Source organism: Micropterus salmoides, unplaced genomic scaffold, assembly GCF_014851395.1.
Source record: "Micropterus salmoides isolate LMB-PRFRI ecotype aquatic unplaced genomic scaffold, ASM1485139v1 Ms_hic_scaffold_11, whole genome shotgun sequence".
NCBI lineage: Eukaryota > Metazoa > Chordata > Actinopteri > Centrarchiformes > Centrarchidae > Micropterus > Micropterus salmoides.
In genome coordinates this window covers 850,278-865,629 of record NW_024040152.1, presented here as the reverse complement: position 1 = coordinate 865,629, position 15,352 = coordinate 850,278, and the positions used below count along the sequence as shown (strand labels likewise).

Here is a 15,352-nt window from a genome sequence, read left to right as displayed (position 1 = left end):
GATTGGCTGCAATCTTCCTTCTCTTCAGGACCTGTACGCCTCCAGGACTCTGAGACGTGCAGGAAAGATTGCAGCTGACTCCTCCCACCCCGGACACAAACTGTTTCAGACTCTCCCCTCTGGCAGGAGGCTGCGGTCCATCAGGACCAAAACCTCTCTCACAAAAACAGCTTCTACCCGTCTGCAGCTAGCCTCATTAACACTGACCCCACTGACCCCCCCCCCCTTCAAATAATACAATCGTCTCTGCACATGTAAATATCACTCAAACCTGGCACATTGCACATATTAATTGTAATAATTATTAATTGTAAATTGTTGTTGTTCCATTGTTATTTTTATTATTATTATTTTATTTTGTCAGTTGTATTATTTTTCTCTATTCTTCTGTTATTCTTATATAACTTGCATTTGCTTATTCCATATTTCTATATTTCTACATCTATTTATGTCAGCTTTATGTTTGTCTGCGTGTAGCACCTTATCACCAAAGCAAATTCCTCGTATGTGTAAAACACTACTTTGCAATAAAGCTCCTTCTGATTCTGAATCTGATGATTGGATAGGTACAAACAATGTAATACCTGTGTTTGTTTACCATAATGTGAAGTTTGGTTGTTTTATGAACTTCTTGTGTAATATCTTCAATAGAGCAAAATTTTATATTCATAAGTGTAATTTTTTTTCAGTTATTGAAAATGCTGAAAATTAGAGTGCCTTGAGATTATTTGAGTTACTTTCATTGTATTTTGATTAAATCCCCTTAATTTATTTTATTTTTTATGTATTTATTTTTTTCTTGGATCTTCTTTAATTTTTGGTATATCCATGTAACATTACAAAGATGCCTGTTTGTTTATTAAAGATGTCAATAAAGTGAAAAAAACATTTCCTTTCCTGTCAGCTTGCAGACATAAAGTATGGATACCAGAAGAGCTGCGCTGTCATTGACATACTGAAGCTAACAAGTAGTAAATACAACAGTAATACCTAACATACAGATGCATGCGCTAATCTGGCGTGATAGTGCCCATTCGGTCAAACAGTGGCATATCGCCCAAATGAATACCTGCAGAACTTGACAGCTTTATTCAGCTATCAGACCAAAAAGTCCGAATCCCGACATCATCGATCCGCACTGGGAGCACGCAGTGTGTTAGCTTAAACAGAACTAACGTGAGCGGTGATGATTTTTCTAACTTCTAGATAAACCGCAGCCACATAAAAATGACAGACTACGCCGAGGAGCAAAGGAATGAGCTTGAAGCGATAGAGTCCATCTACCCAGACTCGTTTACAGGTTTGAATTTCATCAGTTTAGACAGAAAACTGACAGACTGCTAGCTCGCAGGCTAGCAAAAACGGTAGTTCGCTGAGCAGTGTTTATGCTACCCATGAGGACAAATCCAACAAAACCAGCTAACGTTAACTATTTCTTTTGGCGCCCAGTGGTGTAGATGTGTAACTGTTATTGTCGTTTTAACGTTAACTTAGTCAAGCTTAATGTAAGACACAATGGGCCCTTCACTAGATCCTCTGGACAGAAAAGTAGTTAACGTTAGGCCAAACTCTGTTCAGATTCGGTGGAATTCTTCCCACATTGAAGAAGACAATATAAAATGGATGTGTACATACCGTAAACCAACGTGTTTTGGGTATACGGGGGGCTGTGACGTTTGTACATGATGACAATCTTTACACCATTTATTAAACGTAAATTCTTGACGATGTCTAAGGTAACCTGGGCAGCTTGCTCTGAGCCATCAGATGTGTTTACTGGCCCAGGGTAAGTGCAGGTAAACCTGTTTATAGAAAAATGTCGTTACTAATCCATGTGTGTTTGTAGTGCTTTCAGATGACCCGACCAGCTTCACCATCACTGTAACATCAGATGCAGGGGAAAATGGTGAAAGTGAGTATTGTAACGTCCACTGGCCCCTGATAACAAGCTAGTTTTAATACGAGGTACTGGCCTGACCGTCTGTATTACATTTCTAACTCCAGGTTCAAAGGTTTCCTAGTCAACCACTAGTGGGGCACTGGAAACATAGCCAGTTTGCTGTTTATCTGTAATGAGTTGTGTAGGTGCAGGCAGTGTGGATGTAAGGTGAAAACCTAACTTACCAGTCCGGAAGGGGGGAAGAAAATAAAGACATAAAGAAAATAAACACCTTTTAGTTTCCCTCTGATGTCCACCTAAAGAGAAACATTTGTTTTCAGAAAATGCTAAAAAAGTGTTACAAAGTCTCACAAAACTCTGCTATACTGAACTCTTACTGATCCAAAAAAAGAAGCCCCAAGAAGTTCCCCCTGAGCTCTAGGGTCAGCAACTTAAATAATTTATTGGCAGAAAGGACCTCACCCCGTTTCCAAACATTCATTGGCTGCCAGAACGTAGCCATCAGATTGAATGGTTCTTACATTCTCACCTTATATCCTTCCTCTTTTTTATAGGTAGTGTACACTTCCTGCCAGTAGTAGCAAACACCCCTTTGCTCTAGTCACAAATTAACAATAAGGAATATCATGTAAATTCAAGAAACTATGATTGTTTAATCTCTTCTAATTTACTATGCATAAAGACCAGATCTAGTAGGTCACAATTTAAAAACAAGACAGTATTAGAATTTCTCCTCTTATTCATTGTAAATGATTCACACAAATGTGAATCATGCAGAAAAGACATCAAACATGGGTTGTCACCATCTTTTACAAAGACAAACCTTCCTTCTGTTCTTTTAATCTCAAAATGAGGTTGCTTTCTTCTTTTTATGTCTTGTGTATGTGTCAGGCAGTCAAACTGTTTCTAAAAAGGCCCCTCAAGAACCAGAACCAGTGGCTTTTTCTTCACATTTATCTCATTGTCACAGCAGTAGAGTGATGTGGTTGCAGAATGTCATCCATTTCACACAAGTCAGTTAAACACTGTTATAAAATCTCAGCTCATTCTTTGAATGAAGGAGTGAAATAACATGACAGAGTTGATTTGTGTGGGTAAGATTCAAAGATGAATGTTGACTGTGTGTTTTCTTCTTGCAGCTGTGGAAGCAACATTAAAGTTCACATATGTAGAGAAATACCCAGATGAGCCACCGCTGTGGGAGATCTACTCCCAGGAGAACCTAGAGGACAGTGACGTGGAGGACATCCTCACCTTACTTCAGCAACAGGTCTGAACAGAATATTTATATTGGTCCGCTGCCTGTGTGTGAAACATAGATTGGATCCGTATTTGTATAGCGCCTTTCAAGACTTTTCGACCACTCAGTGCGCTTTTACACTACATCTGCATTCACCATTCATACACTGAGCCCCTGAGCTCAAACAGAAACTGAGCCACAGCCGCCCTGTGTTGTAGAAAACCAACATTCTGTATGGGTTTTGTCCAGTATATTATTTTGAAGATATTCTTGGATTATAACCCTTTAAACCAATGTTCAGAGCTACAAAGACATGCTGTAAAATATGTTTCTCCTTTGACAAAGCGAAGGGGAGAAATTTATATTTTTTATTATGTGGTTTCATGACAGTGCCCCCCTTGTTTTACATTCATTTGTCAGTTTCTGCGCAGCCAATCAGTAGTTATGGCGAGACGAAGCTTCATGAAGCATTGAAGCTTTCCATCCAGTTGGTTCGCTCATGGGCCGAAGCTTCACGGTGCTTCATTTGCTCTAGTGTGCCATCAAGTGGACAATAAATGTAAAACAGTCAATAGAGAAAGTCGAAACAAGGGAGAGGGATGTAAATGTGCTTGTTACTTGGTTTTAAAGGGTGCTCCGATCGTCACCGATCATAATCAGCCGATAATGGCTTTAACTAGTTTGATCGGTGGTCGCTAAAAAGGCCGATCAGATGATGCAGTACTCGCCAGACAAATTTTCAGCGGCAGCTTAAATGTTTCACTACGCTGTCTGAGCGGTTTTCAAAGCTAGCTAGCACCAAAGTCCTTCTCAGACAAGAAGGGATTAATGCGCCCACATTATCATTTACAATTAGAGTTGAGCAGCAATCAGACAAGTGGAGCAACACGCAGGAGCGATCATGTGAAACTGTCGCAGCTGTGCTCATCTCACTCATTCAACTGGAGTTTAACACACATCAGGCAGAGAGAGAGACTGATCCTTCAGTGTGAGTTTCCTGATGCAAAGAGCGGTCAGCTGACTGCCTCTCTCTGTTTTCGTTACAAAAACGGAGACCTTTTGCTACGTTTCCGCCTCCCGTCCAGATTAAAACGGTGAATCAGAAGATGTTTGTTTGAAAACGCTGCTGACCCGATGGACAAAACCGAGGACTTTATAAAACGATAACACACACTCACATTTAGCTTTGTGAGTTGGTCTTCGTTGCCGGTCAATGCAAAAAAAAGAAAGAAAAAAGCCTGGTGTGGTTCTTGGTCTGTATTAATTTCTTCTTTTATTCTTTAAATCGTCTGCTACTGCAGAGTAGACCATCTGCTTCATGTTTACACTGGCAGGCGCATGCCCAGTGTAGCTACCTGAACACACTAGATGTGTGTTTTCAGTCGTTTTAATATAGACAGAGATCAACTCTGATGCGCAGCTGAAACGCTGCTGTGGACGGAGAAGATCGTTTTCGTTATAAAACTGTTTTAAAAACGTAGCAGTGTGGATGTAGCCTCACATTACCCCACTCCTCTCTCTACTCCTCTCATGTCAACCCTCCCGTTTTCCCCGAGATTCTCCCGTATTTTTCTGTTCTCACCTGGTATCCACCCGTTAAATGTTTCCCCGTAAATCTCCCGTATTTTCAACCTTTATGAAATCAAATAAAAACCTTGTTTGCTATTCTCTCCTCTGGTAAAGTTGGTGGCAGCATGTCAGATATGTAGACTGTGCTTCCTGCAAGGATTAAAAATGAAAACAATCCACTGAAATGATATAAGGCCTATAGCCTAATGATGGCAAACCATATGAAATTAGAATGAATATAGTAGCCTATGTAATATTAACAATTGACTGTATAATATGGAATTTACATTGAAGCCTGTTTTTATTTATTTAAATTTTCCTTATTTTCAAATCTCACTGAAAGCAGTTGTGACTCCTCTCTGTAGCCCTTCTCTCTCTCTCTACTCCTCTCTCTACCCCTAAAACCCACAGAACCTGCCTGAGCTTTCTAGAACAAAAAGCAGCTACTTCAGAGTTTATCATCGACTCATGATGCCTGTGCTCCTTTATCTCCTAAATATTTTGGCTACAGCAGTTTTATGGTTGTAGTAAATTTATAAAGATGCTTTTAAAGAAGTTTTTGTAGTTTATTCCACAGTAAAGCTATATTTGTTAAGCTATAAGATGTTCACAGTAACCAGGCAAAGGATGCTATGGTTTAAGTCTCTAACATGGATTGAGCGGAATTTGTTGCCCATGTTTCCTGGCAATAAAATAAACAATTGTCATTTCATGATACTTTATCATCTGTTAACTTTAACACTTAATAAATTGTTTTTAGGACCAGTTAAATAAATATACAGTATACTGTATAATGCTACATGATAAATAAAAGGCTCCAAATAGACCCAGTGATCGGTGATCGGTATCGGCCAATACTGCTTTCGGCAATCGGTGATCGTCCCAAAAAATCCTGATCAGAGCACCTCTACTTGGTTTGTGACTTTAGATAATACAGACAACATTTATTCATTTTTATTTAAAATAACTTTTCCACAGTGCTGGGCTTCAGGCGGTTCTTTTTTTTGGAGATGATTTTACCTGCTTTGGAAAATTATTATTAGGGTAATATGGGGTAAGTCCGTTGCATTTTGCTCGAATCGCACACCAGGCTTCGAACGTCTCCGCATAAGTCACCACCACAAGCCTCGATACGCGCTTCACAAAAATCACCCTGGATTACTCGACACCCGCTTCGAAGCCTCGATACAGAAGGACACATCACTACCAATCAGGTCTTTTCGTTTTAAACCATATTTGCGTAAAGCATTGATGTCAGCATTCTATTTTAGCACATCTACATCAGCTTTCCTGCTAAAGTCTCCTTCTTATCTAACTCACGAACGTGCTCACGCTTTGTCCTGCACCTTAGCGTAACGAGCGACCAAAGAAATATTAATCAGGGAGAGTGCACTGCTAACAGCAGTTTGCAGTCTAGATAGCTTATTAGCTACTCAGCTGCAGCACATTAAACTGAAAATGTGAGTGTGGCACGTTTAAATAACGAGTGGTCCTCATCTCCACTAACACACACTGTCTGCTGCCCATGGCTTATAAGTTTGGTTACTTCATCTCTCGTTCCTCTCCTGGGCCTTACTGTGATAAACTGGTGTTTCTTTGTCAAGGGCCCTCAGTAGTGCCCTTGATGGGAATTAAAAGGTGACATAAATACATGAATACCCATCTAGCTACACCAGTTAGAAACCTTCAAAAGTTAGTAAATATTGTAGGCTATATTTCCTAATGTTTTCACATTTTTTGGCAGGTTTGGCTCTACGATAGTATTCATTTAATAAAATACAGGCAAATCTACTTTGTTACCGTCAGTTTATGGCCACACAGAGCTGCCTTTGGTTGTGTGTCATTCAGCTGCTGCTTGGCAAGGTACATATTTTTTTCTCACAAGTTCACAAGTAGGAACTTCAACTTCCAAGTGGCGTTCGGTCCTTTTTCTAGTTGGAGATCAGAAATGTCCAAATTCCGAGTTGCCTGGAACGTAGCATTAGCACACCGGCTGCTGTCAGTCAAACACAGACACACCCATCCAGCTGAGGAGAAGAAAGGAACATTCTGATATTTCCTCAAAGAGCTTTTTGTCTTTTTGTCATTTTTATTATAAACACTATTAACAATACGTTTAAATAAACACAGTGACTTTCTTTTTGACTGCAAAATGTAAACACTCCATGTGATTTCCTTTGGACCATTTTTAGACATAAGATATATAATTAACTCCTGTGGTTACACTGCAGGCAGAAGAGAACCTAGGCATGGTGATGATTTTCACCCTGGTAACAGCTGTTCAGGATGCACTCAACGAAATTGTGGATGTGATGAAAAACAGACGGGAAGAGGAGAAACAGCGGAGAGAGAGAGAAGCAGAGGAAGCAGAGAAGGTAGGAAAAGCAAGGATACTGTTTCCATAGATTTACCATATGTCTATATTGTGATCAATCAATATCATATTTTTCATTTTAGTCATATTTCTCAGCTCTCTTTTAGGACACAGTGTGTCTGTATAGTCCAGGCAGATATTTATTAAGCTGTGTTTCTGGAACCGAGGTTTTCCTGTGAAGTGAAGTTTGACTTCACGCATCTGGTTAACTTGCTCATCATTCTATCCATTTTTGTAGATTAGAGCCAGAAGTTAAGTTCAGTATTGGGTTAAAGAATGATAGTATGTTAATATAATGAAGTGCGTGTGTTTGACAGGTAGCGTTCCAGGGTACAGTGGTAACCATTGAAAACTTCCTGGCGTGGAAAGCCAAGTTTGACCTGGAAATGGCTGAGCTGAGGAGGAAAAGACAGAAAGAGGAGGAGCAGGCCGGAAAACCCAAGCTCACCGGTAAACTCTGATGCTGTTATTCTAGTAGAACTTCTATGTGCTCACAACTTGCAAAGTTGATTACATAAATATATCAACTAGGACTGGACAATTTGACCTAAATCAAAATCACGACTAATTGATGAAACATAGTTCACTGACGAGGTTTATATCGATGTAACCCAAACTCACGGCCCCACCAGGAGAACGTGTGCTCATTTTCAGCTGAGGACTGCGGCTTACTTTGGCTAGCCTTCAGCATAACAGTCAGTCATGATTTCTGTTAAATGCTGAAGTTGCTGTTGCTTTCTGATCAGGTACCGCCGTGCTGTTGCGTTAGGCAACATACGTTTGGTTTTAGAGTGGACAGATGGTAACATTACAGAGTTGTTTCTTTTAGCTTGAAATAATCGCATACTTTGGACACTTTCTTCTTCGTCCCTCACTATTTTCTCTCTCTTACTCCACTTTGCAAACAGCGGCATCATACTGACGTGCGAAACAGTGTGCTTTACAGTTATGTGGATTAAACAAAGCTTTTTAGTGATCGATTTAATCAATGAATGGTTTCAGCCCTAGTGTCCATTAATAAAAGTCTGTCCGCCCAACTGCTGGAAAATGAAGAGGTTAACGCTAAGCTGAGCAGGACTGGACAGAAAGGTGTCACATGACCACATGTGGTAGTATGTTTTAAGGAGAAAGTACATGAACACACACAGTGGGGGAAATAATAACAGGATTTAAAAAAAACAAAAACAAAATGACTTCATGGGAAAATTATGTTGGTTAGAGTCTCTGAGTTTTGGTTTCAATTACTTTTCAATTAATGGTCCAGCCCTAATATCAAAATGTAATCTTTCCCTCACCAGGTAAACAGCTGTTTGAGAGAGACCACAACCTGGACACATCTGACATTCAGTTCCTTGAAGACGGTAACGAGTGTTTCTGAGTGAATGTTTGAAATTGATGCTGTTAATGTTGTTAAGGCTTCTTTTTGGTGCAAAGCGTGAAACATAACAAATGTAGAAACCAATATAATGACAATAATAACGGGAAATTAACACTTAACATTTCTGAGGTTACTGGGGTGGCAGCACAGATCTGAAGCACTTCTCAGCGTTTATCAAAGCATGTGCCTGCTTTAGTTTTCCATCCCTCCCAGATGATGTCTGTAATTTGGCTTGGGCGGTATCTATTTTTTCATACCTTCCTGACATGTCACCGGGGTACAGACAGTATATATATATTTGTCTAAAAGGAAATGTAAAAGCTGAGCAGATGGTGAACACATTGTAGCATGCCGGAGTGTTTCTGTTTTAACTAGCATGCTTTAGTGGCCCAGAATCGTCTCACGTGACACTACTCAACCAATCAAATGTGTGCGACTCGCCTCAGTGAGTGACGCTGTGTCCGAAATCACTCACTACTTTCAGTTCGCCTTGTTGTAGTTCTGCCTGAATGTATAGTGAGAATTATTAGACCCATAGCGGACTGAAAGTATCCCAGAATGCATTTTGAAAAGTGGTGTACACAACCAATGGTTACCAACCAAGCTGTATCCACTACGTGCACAATTAATAGTCAAATTGTATTCCTCAGGATTCACTTTATTGTTGAACAAACATAATGCTCTCAGACAGTCCAGAATATAATTGAACCTCAATCCGGAATGTTTAACTGATAAAAAGTGAATTTTGTCTTGCGCAGGACAATATGTGAGTGTGCAGAATTATTAGGCAAAATAAAAAAATTATTTCCATGAAATGACCTGTTTATTCTCAGTCTTTAGAGTAAGTGTAACAACACAAAATGACAAATCACAGTTTTGGCCTTTCAAAAATATTTAGTAACCAATGCAGCCACCCTTCTTTTCAGTAATTGCCATGAGCCTTCCATCCATGGAGTCTGTCAGTTTCTTGATCAACTTTCACTGAAGCAGCAGCCTCAGCTTCCAAATGCTGTTCAGAGAGGTGTATTGTCATCCCTGACTGTAAATCTGACTCTTGAGAAAGGCCCACAAATAGGTTTCAAGTCAAGTGAGGACAGGGGCCAGGACATTATTTGGGCGTCTTTGACGTCCTTGCTGGCTAGCAAAGCAGTGGAGTACTTGGAGGCATGGGATGGAGCATTGTCCTGCATAAAGGTCATGGCCTTGAAAACTGAGAGGACGCTTAGTCAGTAGCGGTTGTTTTTCAGTCTTCCTTGGCCGTGTCTCTGAGCACTTGGCACCTTGTACTTCTGGACAACCATGTAGGTTGCAGTTCTGGAATATGGTGGCACTGGAGGATAATGGGTTCCTGGTCGCTTCATGTTTAATTCTACTCAAGTCTTTTGCAGTTAATGATGATTAAAATGATTAACTCCAGTGAGCATTCAAGTTTATATGGTTTGGAGTTGGAAATTGTGCATAGAAATAATCGTTCAATCAGAATACTTACTTGCCTAATAATTGTGCACACAGTGTATACCATCTTGCATTGCTCTGATAGAAAAATTGTCCACTAGCCGTCGTAGATCTGGCACATTGTAATCGTGCGACAGCAGTGAAATAATTAACAGCACAGAGAGAACGACCCGAGCAGTGTTTTTATTTTGCCGGTGAGCTCATTATTGCTTTTAAAGAAATTTTAGAAAATGTCAAAATATCCGTTAAAATACATTAGATTGAATATTTTATGGTACAAAGATGTTAGAGACTGCAGTGCAGTGGGAGAAGATTTGGAGACTTGAGCATTGTAAGAATATGTCAGATAAAGAACAGAAAAGCTGAAATCTTTAGTTCAGAAGGAAACTATTAGAGAATCATTTTATTCTGACACAGTGGCTTTCTTCTCCTGCAGCTGGAAACAATGTTGAAGTGGACGAGTCACTTTTCCAGGACATTGAGGATCTGGACTTGGATGAGGACGACCAAGACTTTGACCCTTTAGAGATGGGCAGTGATGAGGACTGCTGAGGACCATGGAATATGATCATCTGACCAGACACATTAAGAAGATCCAACAGCTACATTTTTTTTTTTAAAGACTCACAGCAGTTGGAGAGGGACTCTTCATAAATACAACATATACACCATGAGTGTTCGTTTCTATACCAGAACAATTAAATTTAGAGAAATGTGTGAATGGGCTCTGGTATTGTTTGACATGCAGGGCATCCCAGCGGCAGTACTGTTATTTGGCCAGAAGATGGCAGTAAAAGATCACCATTATGGAGATGCAGAACCCTGAAAGCTGTGCCATCAGCGCGTGTAGTATAAAGCACTTTGAGTGGTCGGAAAAGACTAGAAAGGAGCTATACAAGTACAGTCCGTTTACCATTTAGGGGATAAGACCAAGCTGAAAAATATTGAGAAATAATTGGCCCATGAAGTTGTCACAGTAAACTAATAACATTTAATATGTTGTAACTAAAATGTATTAAGTTATTTCTCTACTCTACAAACTCCAGTGTGTCAGTAGGCTTTCCAAGCCCACAGCAGCGGTGCCTGATGGAACAAAAAGTGTGTTGTCCATAGCATGTGCGGTTTGTTTTGCTAAAAATCACACAATGCAATGTTTCACCCTTTGATAAGATGTAAAAATTATAGTTATACATCACTACACCAGTCAGTCATAGAGCAAAATGACGATTTACAAATGTCTAAAATTGCAATTTACTGCTCACAACAGTGTAAACAGCGTGGGGGGTTGTTAAAGGGCGCTGTCAATACTCATAAGGACGAACAACGCCACAGGCAAGAAAGAAAACTCTCACATGCACCAGCATTTAATGTATTAAAGGAAATAGTCAAAACAAGAACTTTTCCTGAAAAAATATAAATTACATCTGGCAATATGTGATCACAGAATAAGTAAACGCACTAGGAGTCTAACCAAGCAGCTAGTGCCAAATTTCGGTGATGGACAGTTTAAACATTATTTCAGTAGCTCCTTACACAATATTGTCCTCCCATACCCAGCCTTCCCCTTACTGCGCTTCACATGGTTTCCACCAAACTTAATCATTCCCATATTATACTGCTACATCAAACATTCCAGATGGGTTTGTACAGAGAAGTACTGTACGTGAATATATCAAAGCAACCATCATTCTTGTTCTGTATACCTAAATTATACAGTGTTATTAAAATCCCTAAGAGTCATAAAGTTAAAAACAATAATTTGCAAAGGTGGGAAAAAGTAAATTGTTTTTTAAGTCATAAGTAGGTTTCAGATTGTGGCTGTAAATGCCAATGTCCCATCCCAAGTCAGTCAGGTTTAAGTCCCATGTCAAAAACAAGGCCTGAACTTTGTGTTTGTAATCCTAAACAAGTCTCAATGCATCCTTCACTAAGTTGTGTATTGCTGGTTACATTTTTTAAACAGGGCGACAGTACAATAATCAAGTCACTCTTGCACAGAGGTGGACGCCCCTCCTCACTGAGTGTTTACAACTTTGATGAGAAGATGAAGAGGGACTATACTTCTAGCCACGAGAAGAGAAAAAACTCAGTGAGAGTGAACTGCGGAAACAGCAGCAGGTAAACTTGTTCTCTCCTCTCAGAGTCTGATGTCAGCAGATAACAGCAGTGTTCGTTAATCTCTGTCTGTGTCTGTCCTGCTAACCACACAGCTCTCGGTCTGTCTGAGTCTTGGTTGCTTGTCAGACTGACTGAACAATGTTAGAGTGAAATACAACAATTTATTACGTTTGATAAACGCAGACAGGCCACAGTGTTTATAAACTGTCGCTCGGAAAGATAACCGCGGTGCGTGAGGAAATGCGTCCATGTGCGTGTGCACGAAATAAAACTCTCACGCAAGAAACGTGGGACCAGTCCAGAGACAGGATATGAGGGCACAGTGAAGTTTAGTTGCAACTCTGGACTAATGCAAGATGGGAAGCAGTGGATTCACAATGAATAATAAAATGTAGATTAGCTGGGCAGACTGGGCAATATGGATGCACATCTCGGTAAGAAATAAGAATCACATTCAGCCCAGTCATTTTATAAATAATATTTTATATTTGAAAATGTATTAAAGGAAACCTGGAGGAGCCAGTTTGAATGGACCTGATGGAGCTGATAACATTAATATTTAGAAAGTATCTATAATTTACAGGGGCTGTGCTGAAGTTTATCAGTAGAGTCGATGCTGGATCATCAGCTAGTAGGCCTACAAGAAGAGACTCCAGCCTCAGCCAGTCCTAGCACAGACCCAGTCCAGACAGCTTTAGCAGGTCACAAAAACCCAGGCGAAATATGAGCTGTACTCCTGTTCACTCTCAGCAGGACTCTCCTGAAACCTGCTGTGGATACTGACAGTGGCCGGTCCTCTGGAGCTGGAGCAGGCTTTACTGCCGACTCTTTCTTGTTAAGTTCATGTTGTCATGTGGCCTAACATGATGGGGGAGCTGCTGCTTTTGTAAACTGTGATGTAGTAAGTGCAGATATAGTTATTAACAAAAACATGAATCAACACTTCTAACTGTAACGGCGGACAGCCGTGAGTGGGAGCTGCTGTACAAACAGACAATGAATGACAATATAGTAAAACACAGTTACAAAATGATAAAATGTCTTCATTGGATAATTAAAAATACTGGATATTAATAAGCACTTAAACATGTCTGTCGCTGCTTACAAATGCTAAAGAGGGGGATGTTGGACAGATCTTTCAACGCAAGAGCACCCAGTCAGAGAGCTGACCTTGCCCTTCTTCTGTCTCAGAGCAGGAGGCATGAAATGGTACTGCAGATGTGTGACCCTCAGCCTGGGTGATGGGGCTGTGATGAACGGCTGTCTGTTGCCATTCACCTCAATCCAGGGGATGTGATCAGCATTGGAGTGGTTGATTGATGGCTGTCACAGCTCCCTGTGATTCAAGGAGCAGCAGGATCTGCTGCATCCAGATGGCCCTGTCAAACAGAGCAGGCATATTTCCACCTCCCAGGCTTTGTGTACAATGGCAGCAATTAGATCAACCTTGTGTATGAGTACACCTCTCCTCTTCTCTCTGTGGACCTTTGTTCGGAGAGTTTTCACAATACACATCATTTGATACCCTAAACTGCTGAAATCAACTTGCAACAAACAAAAGCACTGCTGACCTTGAGAACAGTGTAAGTGATGAGGGAGCCTGTCCTGGCGCCTTGTGCTTCCACTGTGTGTACAACTAGGGCTGGGCAATAAAACATAAAGGATAATTAGTATGATCTCATGTTCCTCAATAACAATACAGCAAGTGTTCATTAAATGTTTGATTTAATTAACTTGAATCAAATGAATTAGCACTTAATTTTTCTATTAAGATATTTATTTTGTTGAGGAAAAAAAGACTTCTTAATTTTACTCGTGTATATTTGTGGAAAAAAGATTTTATCAAAATTGTTCTGAATGTTCTACCTCAGATTTGTGAAGTGATCCAATGTTTGACAGGCTCTGATTAAAACCTGGTTTCTTCAACTTTCACACAGGAGCAAAAATCTGCATTTAAACTTGAGAGAAATAATGATTTTACATTTTTAGTGATAATTATCAATAAGGAATGATATTACATTTTTTATTGTGTTAGAAATATTGGCCATATCGATCAGCCTTATTCACAAGACTTTTGTCTTTACCTTCCTCTCTCCTGATTTTGGATATGTGATGACAAACACATTAGAGTCTCTAATCTCCAGGTTGTAAATCTGGTCCACATCATCTTGGTCATGAGTCCCGTGGATCAGTTTGAAGCCTTTGAGTGGCACCAGTTCATTGTTATGAGTCTTGGCATAATTTAAATCCATGACAAAGCAAAATAAAAGGACAGCTGCATTTTCTTAACCCACATGTTGCATACTTGCTCTGATCTCTTCTGTCCAACGCTCAAGAAACAACGTCCAGCGTTTGACATGATCCCTTCTCTCCAGCCAACAGGAAATCATTCATATCAACCAACTTTATTTCCAAGGTTCTGATGTTGCATAAGCAGCACTTACTGTACCTGCTCCAGTTGAGCTGCCATAGTAGGGAGAACATTCCAGTGTTCCAGTTTGGGTTCAGGAGGCAGACACCATCTCCACATTTAAGAGTAGGCTTAAGACTTTCCTCTTTCATAAAGCTTATAGTTAGGGCTGGCTCAGGTGAGTCCTGAACCGCCGGGGGATTTCCCATGATGCACTGAGCTCCTCTCTCCTCTTCTTTCTCTCCCTCTGTATGCAACCTCATCCCACTGATGCATGTTACTAACTCAACGTCTCCCCTTTCCAGTAGTCTTGTGCTTTCTCGTCCCTCTCCTCTCTCCTCCTATCACATACCACATAATTTCATATATACAAGTGCTGGTCATATAATTAGAATATCATCAAAAAGTTGATTTATTTCAGTAATTCCATTCAAAAAGTGAAACTTGTATAATGTATACATTCATTCCACACAGACTGATATATTTCAAGTGTTCATTCCTTTTAATTTTGATGATTATACCTGACAACTAATGAAAACCCCAAAATCAGAATCTCAGAAAATTAGAATATTGTGAAAAGGTTCAATATTGAAGACACCTGGTGCCACACTCTAATCAGCTAATTAACTCAAAACACCTGCAAAGGCCTTTAAATGGTCTCTCAGTCTAGTTCTGTAGGCTACACAATCATTGGGAAGACTGCTGACTTGACAGCTGTCCAAAAGACGACCATTGACACCTTGCACAAGGAGGGTAAGACACAAAAGGTCATTGCTAAAGAGGCTGGCTGTTCACAGAGCTCTGTGTCCAAGAGGCGAAGTGAAGGAAAAGATGTGGTAGAAAATAGTGTCCAAGCAATAGGAATAACCGCACCCTGGAGAGGATTGTGAAACAAAACCCATTCAAAA

The 15,352-nt window shown here is 40.1% G+C and overlaps 1 protein-coding gene and 1 pseudogene across 1 annotated transcript; one reads left to right on the top strand and one right to left on the bottom strand.

Annotated features, from left to right (window-relative positions):
- Positions 1–1,110: 1,110 nt before the first annotated feature.
- rwdd1 (RWD domain containing 1) lies at positions 1,111–10,637 on the top strand. The gene is made up of 7 exons (XM_038710319.1): positions 1,111–1,300; positions 1,847–1,912; positions 3,040–3,170; positions 6,941–7,084; positions 7,401–7,533; positions 8,382–8,444; positions 10,353–10,637. The coding sequence occupies exons 1-7, from the start codon at positions 1,228–1,230 to the stop codon at positions 10,466–10,468; spliced, it is 726 nt and encodes a 241-aa protein (XP_038566247.1). The 5' UTR covers positions 1,111–1,227; the 3' UTR covers positions 10,469–10,637.
- Positions 10,638–13,030: 2,393 nt separating this feature from the next.
- LOC119896900 lies at positions 13,031–14,307 on the bottom strand (annotated as a pseudogene).
- Between the last annotated feature and the right edge of the window lie 1,045 nt (positions 14,308–15,352).